At 39.8% G+C, this 12632-nt stretch overlaps 1 protein-coding gene across 20 annotated transcripts in view; it reads left to right on the top strand.

Annotated features, from left to right (window-relative positions):
• The window catches only part of KALRN (kalirin RhoGEF kinase), a 654582-nt gene that overhangs the window by 409403 nt on the left and 232547 nt on the right, over positions 1 to 12632 (top strand). For all 20 annotated transcript variants that reach the window (XM_073231508.1, XM_073231507.1, XM_073231506.1 and 17 more), the window contains exons 22-25: positions 3696 to 3878; positions 5109 to 5227; positions 9817 to 9883; positions 10422 to 10531. In XM_073231508.1, coding sequence (XP_073087609.1) covers positions 3696 to 3878; positions 5109 to 5227; positions 9817 to 9883; positions 10422 to 10531 — 479 coding nt within the window. The remainder of the gene's footprint in view (positions 1 to 3695; positions 3879 to 5108; positions 5228 to 9816; positions 9884 to 10421; positions 10532 to 12632) is intronic.

Genomic DNA, 12632 nt, shown 5'->3' with positions numbered 1-12632 from the left:
AGAATGTATCAATAAGTACAAGAAATATCAGCAACGAAAGGCAAATGGAAATATTATAATGAGATTAAAAGAAAAATATCAAGAAAGCTAAATCTTAAAGACTTGTGAAATGTGCTAAGTACAATAAAAGGGCTTTTTAAAAGCTATATTCAGAGTAAGGCTCACTGTTTAAGGGAAGATAGTATAATATTAACTGATGAAAGGAAGGAAGGGATGGAGGGAGAACGGGAAGAAAGAAAACAAGGAAAAGGAAAAGAAACAAAACTGGAACTACTGAACCCTCCTTTCCTACCTATCTTTCCCAGCAGATAACACAGAATTTAAGATGGAGAGGGCAAAACACACATTAGGGGACACATGAAGCCCAGGATAAGTGAAATATCAGTTCCAGATTTCCAGACCCAAATAAATTATACTGCCCAGAGTTTCCCTGTTGTCTACAAGGTCACGTCCATCCTTCTGAACCTAACATTCAAGAATCTCTACAATCTGACCTCCACTTCATCAATCTGTATAAGTTACTCACTTGTGGTGGCAATATTCGAGCCTCACATTGCTCTAAGTTTGGAAGGGGAAAAGCTATTGTGTAGCTATATGTGGAAATGAAGAAGACAGTAGCTATGTGGCTGGTCCTCCCAGGAGTCCAAGAAAAGCTGAATAACTCAGCTTTACGGGAAGAGCAAGAAATGTGACAATCTCACCTCTGGAGATTAAAACGAGGATGTCTCCCTAGACCAGGGGCAGTGCTTGCAGCCCCATTATCTGGTCATCTCATGAGAGGCAGCCAGGGATATGTTATCGCTGTTACTGTGACTCAGCTTCACTTCTTTTTGCTGTCTGTTTGCACTTCTACTCTGTAACTAACTACCCCGTTCTCTGTCTCGGCCAGTGTCACTATTAATCCAGGACAACTTCAGTGTTCACTGACTGCATACTGACAGGACTTATGGGAAAAGATTCTGCCTCTGGTCTCATTAGCTGTGACCAGACAGGTGGCAGATCGCATGGTGCCACCAGAGTCACCCATGTATACGAAACCACTTCCAACTGTGCTCGGCTGGAGCTGTGGGCATGGTTGGGGTCCATTTCATGGGTCACAGTTTTCATCTAATTCTTCCCCATATAAACCCGCAACTCCTTCTGGTCTAGCTTTACTTACCTCCAAACACAATGTTAACTCTTCCATTTATTCAGCATGTATGGTATGCCTACTGTTTTCCAGACATTGGAGATACAAATGAATAAGGTATAACAAGGTATAGCACTTAACCTTTTAGAAGTGCATGGTCTAATGAGACATAGATAACTCAACATTATACATGCTGAAGTAGAGGCAGAGATGTGGTACTCTGGGAATGCTGGAAAAGGCATCACCCACACGGCTTGTCGTGGGCAAGGAGATGAAAGAGGGCCAGTAGACTGAAAGGGATAAGTAGCAGCCACTCATCACAGCAAGAGGGCCAGGTGAGGGTCAGTGTGACTAGAGTCACACTGGCCATGGAGACAATGGAGATAGTCACAAGGGCAGGTGAGGCCACATGGGGAAGGGCTTGTCTACAGTGCTCCTTTTACTGTTTGCTCAGCTGGGTTCCATGCCTGGAATACTCTTGGTCACAAGCCACTCTCCTTGCTGACTCTGAATCACAGTTTTGATATTTCAGGATGTAATGTCCTCTGATAGGGCTGCCCTGCCAGGCTGGTTACAGCCATCTGACTATACCCCCATCTCATGCTGAAATCTGCTTGTCTAGAGCAGAGAATAAATATGTCTTTATAAGACTTTTACATAAAGATGGATTTATTGATTATAGCTGTAAAAATTAACCTCTGTTTTAAGTAAATAGCAAATGTAAGAAAAAATTATTTTCAGAACAACCACACCATCACTGCTAAATGCAGTAAGGTAGAAGGCCCCAGGGTACCAGTTATTTTTTTGAACCAATTCCCAATGCTGTTGTTTTTGCCTTTTGGGGGTTAAGGAGATGTTTCACCTGTCCTTCTACCCACATTTTGTCCTGCTTGCCAAAGCTCTTCTGGGCCTTCATCTCCTGGCTGTGGTTACCAGCCGTCTGTCCTGGGGTAGGAGAGGCTCAGAGGTGTGGGGTGAGTTGCTGAGTGACTGGAGCCTGAGTCTCCTTGGCTGAGTCTCCAAGTCCATGTCTTCTCTGCTCACTCCTCTGGTTAGAATTTCTCCCTCTCGGGCATTTCTTGAAAGGGGCAGTCTCTCATGGGAGGGGCTGTGCAAAAGCAGCCTGGAAAAGTGAGGCAGGGTGGTCTGTATAATAAAGAAAGGTTCTTCTGTCTGTTCCCATTGCTCCAGTGATTTTCTGCCTCAGTTTCTCTCAGTTATCTAGATTGTAGCATGACCCAAAACAAACCTCAAACCTAATTTTCTGCATTTGAAAGATAATTTTACTTTTCAGAATATTTTTAAAATATTATTTCCTTCCTCTTAAAATTTATCAGGATTTTGGAGTTTCAAAACCCAAACTTAAGATAAAAGACAAGGAAGTGTTTGCTAATTTGAACATCCCTTCCATTTCATATCTTCTCCAGTGTAAGTCCCACCTCCCCCTTGAGAACTTTCCTGCTCATTCCAGTCTAGTTCATTTTTCTCCCGTTTTAAATTCCTGCAGTGTTAACTATACATACTTCTCATTTTGACATACGATTACATAATGCCCTGAGTTATTTAACCACTTTGTGTGAAAATCTTCTCTTTCTAGATATATAGACTGTTTGGAAAAAATAAGTCTCTTTTTTTCTCCTTTTTGTTTTTACCCCCCAAGCCTGTCCCCATAGTCCTCTGTACAGTGGTGCAGACAGAGTAGGAGTTGGATAAACTCTTGCTGGAAATACAATTAACCCAATACACATCAGAGCTCCACCTTACTTAGCCCTGCAACGGATACTAGCTTCATTAATTCCTCCCCTCCTCTCCTCTCCCCTCTCCCCCATCCCCTTCCTTCCCCTCTCCTCTCCAGTGGAAACTAAAGACAAAATCCTGGTGGTGAAAGGTACAGCGTGTATTCTAAAATTTGCTAGTTGGATTTCTTTAGATCCTGGCATGTGCCAACTTACCATATGTTTAGAAAGCCTACTTCAGGCCAGTTCAGTGAAGGGAGAAAACTAGGAACTATGGACCAGAGGCAGTAGGCAAATGGTCTGAACTTGGACAAGCCCAAAGCCTCTCTAAACCTCAGTTTTTTTCATCTGTGATACAAAGACACCCACACCACCTACCTCCACTTACCTCCTTTAAGGTATTCAATGCTTTACGATTCAAATGATCTCAGATGTGATATTTACATACTCTGATAAAGTCTTATATTAATGTATAAGGTCCCTACATCAATAATCCCAATGATAACACTTACGCTTACTGAGCTCTTACTGTGAGCACTGTGTTGCAGGCACTGTTCTAAGCCTTCTACACCATCAACTTAGGTAGTGCTCACAGCAACACTGCATTGTAGGTACTGCTGGAGTTTCTGTTTTGCAGATGAAGGAACTAAGGTACAGAGGGTTTAAGTAATTTGTTTAAGACCTCCCAGCTAGTAAGTGACAGAGTCGGGATATAAACCCAGTTAGGCCATGAGGTATCCACAGCTGCTGTGAAGAAGAAAAGAGGGATGGGGGTGTAGGGCCAGGAGAGTAAATGTAATCTAATAACTTAAGACCATCTTTTGGGGCAGCAAACAAAGGAGAAGGTGAAGCTTCTGATTCAGCTGGCTGATAGCTTTGTGGAAAAGGGCCACATTCATGCCACAGAGATCAGGAAATGGGTGACCACGGTGGACAAACATTACAGAGATTTCTCCTTGAGGATGGGAAAGTACCGTTACTCCCTGGAGAAAGCCCTAGGAGTCAACACAGAGGTAGGTATAGGATTGCCCAGTGAGGACATCGTCCTTTCCCATCTCCCTCAGGACTGCTGCCCTCTTCACCCTGGAAGGAAGCAGGGTTTCCGGGGCAGTCTTTCTGAAATGTTGACCTCAAGAGCACTTGCCTTGTGTGGACTTTTTATTGGAGGGCATAGATCTTGCTGAGCCATTGGCCTCCAGCTCCCTATGATTTGGTGCTATATATATTACAAAGTTGCCTGACCAGGTGGAACCTATGGCTAACAGAACAGAGCTTTTCTATGTGTAGAGTTAACTGTTGACTTTCGGAACTAAACCCTTTATCTTGGCTTCATCAGAACCTCTTCCACCCAATTATGTTAATGAGCAAATGATTAGTCTCCAGAATGTATAATAGTGCTCTTTCAGGAATAAGGGATGCAATTTGTATAAAGGCTGTTTGATGTTTCAACTGAAAAGAGGTACTATTTGCCAAGAAGCAAGGGAAAACTGACTTTTAATCTCTTCTTTGTAATAGGGGTCAGTAACCTATGAATTAAGAGCTAAATACAGACTGGCAATTTAATCCTAGGATTTCTAATTCTTAAATCTTTAAATAGGCTCATGCTCTGAAGCAGAGCAGACTAAAGAGTTGTCAAAGCACTAAAATTGAGGGAATTAACATCTCCCCCAGGCTTTAACCTGCGAGGGTTTTTTCTAGAGTTTCCCCTCTTATATAAATACCAAAACTGTGATTGAAATAAGCAGAAATGGACAAATAGAAAGTTCAGTAATTTTCCTATCATTTAACTTTCTATTTCCAAGGGAAATTACTTGTTTAAATAAAAATATTTGCTTTTATTATTTTCCCTTAATAAATTTTTTATGTCTTTATGTGTTTCTGTTTTACATCTCTTTTAATGGTTAATAATCAATCTTGGACTAATTTATGTGTGTATATGTGTTTAGATTTAAGGAGGACCAAAGTCTTTGGGGAAATATAACATTAATTATCAAATGTGTTCATTGTTTTTCCTTGTTGTGGATATTAGCCCTGAACAACATTTTATACCCTTCTTATTTGAAAAACAAAAATCATCCCATGAAGAAGAATGCTTCTGGGTGGCAGTTTGTGGAATTCCCCATCTCTTCATCCTTATCCATTATATCTTTCTCAATCCTTCCCCTTTTCTGTCTCCCCCAACTCTGGTAAGCTGCTTTCCCAGAGCATCTCCAAAGTGACCTCTGTGATCTCTCTGTGTATAGGATAACAAGGACCTGGAGCTGGACATCATCCCAGCAAGCCTTTCAGACCGTGAGGTCAAGCTACGGGACGCCAACCACGAAGTCAATGAAGAGAAGCGGAAGTCAGCCCGCAAAAAAGAGTATGTTTGGGGGAGCTTCCACCCAACCAGCAGGTTCCTCATGACTGTGCTTGATTTTCATTGCTACCTGTCCCTTTTGATAGCTTAATGTATCCTCATGACCACCTACAGAGGTTGGAATGGACAGACATGATGCTTCCACTCACATTTCACACTAATCAAGAATTATAGGGTATTGGCTAGTGGAAGCAATGACCCATATCAACCTTAAAATCTGTATCTTTATCATTCTGCTTTATTTATATTAGTATTGCAAAGTTACACAGACCCAGAGATCTTGCAAGAGCTTTATGAAGAATGTTTTCACAGATTCCTTTTGGGTAATTCTGGGAAAAAAATTAGTGTGCCCTAAGATGAAGAATCCGTATGTAGTTGACTTTATCAAAATGTAGTAGGATCACCCTGAATGGCCAAAGCAATCCTGAGAAGGAAGAATAAACTTGGGGCGATTATGGTCTCTGACTTCAAGCTCTATTACAAACCCATAGTAATCAAGACAATTTGATTCTGGCACAAGAACAGATCCATAGATCAATGGAGCAGAATAAAGAGCCCAGATATAAACCTAAGCATATATGGTCAGTTAATATATGATAAAGGAGCCATGGATATACAATGGAGAAAAGACAGCCTCTTCAACAACTGGTGTTGGCAAAACTGGACAGTACATGTAAGAGAATGAAAGTGGATTACTGTCTAACCCCATACACAAAAGTAAACTTGAAATGGATCAAAGGCCTGAATGTAAGTCATGAAACGATAAAACTCTTAGAAGAAAACATAGGCAAAAATCTCTTGAATATAAACACGAGCAACTTTTTTTTGGAATGTGCCTCCTCAGGCAAGGGAAACAAAAGCAAAAATGAACAAATGGGACTACATCACACTAAAAAGCTTCTGTACAGCAAAGGACACCATCAGTAGAACAAAAGGCATCCTACAGTATGGGAGAATATATTTGTAAATGACAAATCCAAGAAGGGGTTAGCATCCAAAATATATAGAGAACTCACATGCCTCAACACCCAAAAAGCAAATAACCCGATCAAAAAATGGGCAGAGGATATGAGCAGACACTTCTCCGAAGAAGAAATTCAGATGGCCAACAGGCATATGAATAGATGCTCCACATCACTAATTATCAGGGAAATGCAAATTAAAACCACCATGAGATATCACCTCACACCAGTTAGGATGGCCAACACCAAAAAGACTAAGAACAACAAATGCTGGCGAGGATGCAGAGAAAGGGGAACCCTGCTGGTTCAAATGTAAATTAGTTCAGCCATTGTGGAAAGCAATATGGAGGTTCCTCAAAAATCTAAAAATAGAAATGCCATTTGACCCAGGAATTCCACTCCTAGGAATTTACCCTAAGAAAGCAAGATCTCAGATTCAAAAAGACATATGCACCCCTATTTTTATTGCTGCACTATTTACAATAGCCAAGAAATGGAAGCAACCTAAGTGTCCATCAGTAGATGAAAGGATAAAGAAGAGGTGGTACATATACACAATGGAATACTATTCAGCCATAAGAAGAAAACAAATCCTACCATTTGCAACAACATGGATGGAGCTAGAGGGTATTATGCTCAGTGAAATAAGTCAGGTGGAGAAAGACAAGTACCAAATGATTTCCCTCATTTGTGGAGTATAATAACAAAGCAAAACTGAAGGAGCAAAATAGCAGAAGACTCACAGACTCCAAGAAGGGACTAGTGGTTACCAAAGGGAAGGGCAGGTGGGGAGGGAGGGAGATGGGGATTAAGGGGTATTATGATTAGTGCTCATGGTGTGTGTGTGGGTCACAGGGAAGACAGTGTAGCACAGAGAAGACTAGTGACTCTGTGGCATCTTACTACACTGATGGACAGTGACTTCAATGGGGTGTGTGGGGGGGGACTTGATAATATGGGTGAATGTAGTAACCACAATGTTTTTCATGTGAAACCTTCATAAGTGTGTATATCCATGATACATTAATTAAAAAAAACACCCCAGATTCCAGCTGTCAGTGTGCTGCACACCAACTGGAGAAGACAGACAATACACAAAATAAATCACTAAACCATTTGGTTTATTAGAAGGGAAAAAAGTGTAGTAGGATCACAGATCCCTTAGAGCTGAAGGAACGGAAGCTGGTCTGCCAAATCAGAGCTTATGTTTCATCTGAAGAATTTATTAGTTTGTTTGGGCTGCTATAACAATGTATGAAAAATTGGGTGGTTTAAACACCAGAAATGTATTGTCACACATTTCTGGAGACTAGATGTCTGAAATCAAGGTGTTAGCAGCATTGATTCCTTCTGAGGGCTGGGAGGGAAGTGTCTATTCTAGGCCTCTCTCTGTGTCTAATAGATGGCCATCATCACATTCATATAGCATCCTCCCTGTATATGTGCCTAAATCCAAATTTCCCCCATTGGGAGGACATCAATCATTTTGGAATAGGGGCCCAGCATCCTCTAGTATAACCCCATCTTAACTAATTGCATCTGCAATGACTCTACTTCTAATTAAGGTCAGTCTGAAGAAATGGAGACTGGGACTTTGACATATGAATATTGGTGGGGCAGGGCTGGGGTGGGGGACAACAGAATGACTTATGTCCCATAACAGAGAGGGAAATGAGAAGATCATACTTGGCCAAATCTTCCTTCTGCATTTTCTCTGGGACACCAGATAGCTAGAGGTTAGTAAAGGATGGGTAGAAAATAAAACAAAATAGGGTATAAGATGGTGGAGCTAAATTAAAAAGAAAGACAGGCAAAAGTGCAGAAGCAGATGGAGAAAAAGGAAGAAGGTAGAATTCCAGAAACCCAAGGCAATAAAATCAAAGACAGCTTTTCAAAGCATGTCAGATCATGTTCCCCCTGATCTTCCTTTTTTCCTTGTTTACCAGTACCTATAATGTTTGCTTACATGATCTTGTTTAATCCTTGTAGCAAGCCTGTATGATCAGCTGTTTTATAAGTCTGGTAAAGGACAAAGTCCTGATTGAATTCCTGTTTGTCTGACTTCAAAGTTGATGTACGTTCCTCTCTACCAATAGAGTGAGAGTGACTATTTAACTAATTAACTAATTAAAAAAGAGAATTTTTTAAATCAATACTTTACTTCTAATAAAAAGTCCACTGTTGGAACAATGTATTGCTTTAAGGAAAATCCATCAAGATAAAGGTCCAGGTAAAGATGCTTCTCATTTTAATATTTCTTGTATAATTTCTAACCAAGGACAATCTTTTTGTCCTTTTTGGGACAATCTTTCTCAAAATTTTAGTGTGATGGAACACCTGGAAATAGGGGTTCTCATTATGAGCTACCATGAAAAACTGACATAGGAAACCGAAGATAAATGTATAAATATATACTTTGTGCTAAATTAGATATTATTGCATATCATATGCTAGCTAGAAAGCACCATTTCTAATAAAAATCTGTGAAAGAGACAAAATGAAGTAGGTATACTACAGTGAAGCCATGCACCCTTATTTAATAACTGCCTGAGTACATTGTGTTATCTAGGGATCCATAGAGAAAAGGAGTCGTGTCTTTGCAAATGTTTAGCACAAGCTTCTCTTTATAAAAGATCACAAAGCAGTCACTTAACATTGTTAACGTGCTGTGTTTGTGATTGCATATTCTGCTTCATGCACTTCAGTTTGTGATGTAAATGAACACCATTAGAGATAGTGGTCAAGTGTACAGGATAATCTAGGCCAGAGGTCAGCAAACTATGGCCCACAGACAAAATCTGACTCATTACCTGTTTTATATAGTCTGTAAGCTAAACATTATTCATTTTTTATATTTTGTAATGGCTGAAAAGTGTCAAAAGAAGAATAATATTTAGTGATTTGAAAATCAGATTAAATTTTTCTGTGTCCATAAATAAAGATGCATTGGAACACAACCACCCTTTTTTTTTTTTACATATTGTGTATGGCTCCATTCATAACTACAACAGTACAGTTCAGTGATTATGACAGAGTTGGAATGGCCCACAAAGATTTACTGTAAGCCTCTTTACAGAAAAAATGTTTGCTAACCAGTCTCAGTACTGGTGTCTTGGGCATTTGTTCCTGGATTTTAAACCTAATTTGACTTATATAACTGTGAACTCTTTTGCTGTAAGTCAACAAATCTACCAAACAGAAATTGCCATTCTAGGAGCTATAAGAGAAATGTAGGAAGCTGAGATTCAAGGTCTCTAGTTGATGAGAGTGAATGTGAATGCAACTGCATGCTTGTGTGCACATGCATATACACTTGTGCAACTGAGAACAAAAACGCATCAGCACAGAACCATGATGTGGTAGAACTGCAGCTGAAAAGAGAGAGAGAATATAGAACCAGCTGAGCACAAACATGCTGAAGGGATTCAGAGCAAATGATCAGAGTGAGATGGATTCAGAGGATAACACTTAGAGGCAAGGAGTTTTGAAGAAAGGAAGAGACTTACTTTGGTTAAGTAGAAAAATGGGACATTCAAGAATGTCATAAAGGCTGGGGTGGGGAAATGAAGTTTGAAGGAATGCAGTGAATTATATCTTAAACCAACTAAAAGTGCATTTGTTTCCTTCTAGATTCATCATGGCTGAACTGCTCCAGACAGAGAAGGCTTATGTAAGGGACTTACATGAGTGCTTAGAGGTAAGTCTTGAAGTAATCAGTTCACAGCTGTACTAGAGAAATGACATCCTTGCTAGAGTCAAATCCTTGAAAGGGACTCTTTGTCTTCTCCCAGAGCTTAAAGAATAAAAACCTAACTAGAGGAAATCTGTCTCCCAGAGTCAATAGTAATTGCATGGGATTTTAAAGTACTTTTGAAAAGAAACTTCTCTCAGACTGGAGCTAGAACCAGCCAAAAAAGTATTTTGAATTCAAAAATAAAATCCATGACACTGTCAGTGACATAAGTTGAATCTGAAAATCTTCAACTTGTCCCCAACAAACACTCAAGTACACACACATTCAATAAATAAGATGAGTATGGCAGATGTGAGTTTCCCTAGCAAGAGTTCAAAATAATGGAATATTCAGGCTTGCTTTCTTCCTGTTCTGCTTATTTACTATCTCACTTTTTACACTGTACATGTATTCCCAGTCTGACCGTACAAGTTTGAAGTCCTGTTTATTTTGTCCATCATGTGGCAGTACTTCCAGTGATGAAACCATTGCTGTCTTACAGACCTACCTGTGGGAAATGACCAGTGGTGTGGAGGAGATCCCCCCTGGGATCCTTAATAAAGAACATATCATCTTTGGCAACATCCAGGAGATCTACGATTTTCATAACAAGTAGGTTGGTGGTAGGTTTCGGTGGACCACATGTGGGGCCATAAATACCCAATAACAGGGTTTCCCAACAAGTAAGATCAAAGCTAATTGGTATATCTTGCCTGGGAAAGTATGACCTATTAAGTTTTCTAAGTCAGCTACTGTCAGACTTCTCTCACTTACCTCTATTTCTCCACAATTGTCCAAAATTCCTAGTGGAGAGTGAAGCCAATTATTCAGCAGTGTCCTTCCCCAGATCCCCTTAGGGACCTCTCTTGCATCTTCATACCCAATCAGAATGATAACCAGGCTTTGAAGAAATAAAAGTAGCCTCTTCTCATTAACACTGTGGGGAATCCTGACATTAGAATTCATCTAAGGCTAACTGTTCTACCTTGGGGGCCTTAGGCTTCAATTTCCATTAAAGTTTTCTTTCAACCTATTTATTTCCTCCATCCCCAACTACCCCATCATACCCACCCTCAACCAAAAGACTATATATACACAAATAGATAATCAAAATAACTAATAGAACATATTTCTTGACAGCTTATAAGGGAGAATATCAACTGACTCTGTGTTTGGTTGAAACACATAGAAACAGAGAATCCTAAAACATTGCCATTCATTTTGTCCAGCTGGCAACTTGATCTAAGTATCTTTTCTATAGTACACTGAACAGCATGTTGCATTGTTAACAGAGGGTTGGCAAGAACATTGGTTGATTACTTACATCACCAACTAATGAAAATAACTCAGTTTCCAAAATACAAATAGAGGGATTATCAAGCACAAGGAATAATGTTAGTATAAAGTCCTAGAGCTCTCTCAGGACTCTGTTGCAGAGAAGGACTAAGAGGTAAAGGTTTAATGTGGGATACAATTCAGAGGAAACCCAAGGCTCTTACTGAGGTAAGTAGTCATGCTAGCGATAAAACTGCCAGCTCCAAGGGCTCCTAAAGAGGCCATGTGCACAGGTGTGACAGCCAGCCTAGGGCAAAACCCCAGAACAGTGCTGCTCGAAAGAGCTTCTGCAATGATGGAAATGTTCTGTGTCTGTGCTGTCTGATGCAGTAGCCACTAGACATGTGTGGCTAGTGAGCATTTGAAATGTGACTAGTGTTACTGAGAATTGAATTTTTAACTTTATTTAACTTATAAAATTCAGATGGCAAGTGGCTACCACAGTGGACAACCCAGCCCTAGAAAATGAGACCTCAGTATGTCCCTTTGCTAAGAATGAGTGAGAGATGAGTAAGAGTGGGTGTAACAGGATCCTGAGTTCTAGAAAGTCTAAATAAGAGGTGGAGAGTAACTCCTCTCTTGTCAACTCCTGATGAATCCCCTCTTATGTCATCAAATGGCATCAATTTAAAGAGAGCATAAAATATGTAGCTCTCATGATGTGTTAACCTTGTCAGCTTATGAAAGTAAGCTCTAGGTAGAAAAACTTTCTGACTTTATGGAGTATTTAGTAGAAGTTCCCAGTCTTTTTTTTTTTTTATGACAAATTTTAATATGCTCTGTTTGATTTGTCTGGAAATCTCCAGAGAGAAATATTCTCTCCTCATGCCTGTTTAATCAGATCCCAGTAAAGCCATTTTTGATCACTGATCCCAAATCCATCATCTGAACCCAGCTCAACATTATCCTGTCTCCCTCAGGATATCTGAGAAGACATCGGATTGGTGGGCTGTAAGTCATTATACTTTGCTTTTCTAATTGATGATCTCTAGGATTTTATCAACAAGTCTTATTTTCCCTGTATTCTTACCAAATTAACTAAGTATAAAAATCTAGAGATCACAAAGTGTACTTCCCATGATCCCTGCTTTTGCCAAATCAGTGTACAAGGGGAAAGAACATTAATTTCAGAATTGACTAGTTGTAACAAAATATCTAGCATAACCATGCCTCTTAACCTGGTTTTATGAAATCACTCTAGTAAACCATGCTAAGCATTTAGGTAGTTTTTTAAATAGCTGAAAATCTATCTACCAGTTACAAAATATAGTTCTAAGAAACCCTTTAAAAAAAAAGGTCAGGGTAGACCCTATAGAATGCTGCATTCTATAGAGGAATAAATTCAGTTATAAGGAACACAGCTATCCAGCAAATGCTA

The sequence above is a fragment of the Manis javanica genome, chromosome 3 (assembly GCF_040802235.1).
Source record: "Manis javanica isolate MJ-LG chromosome 3, MJ_LKY, whole genome shotgun sequence".
Lineage (NCBI taxonomy): Eukaryota > Metazoa > Chordata > Mammalia > Pholidota > Manidae > Manis > Manis javanica.
Note: the sequence above shows the minus strand (reverse complement) of the source record. Positions and strands in the feature narration are given on the sequence as shown.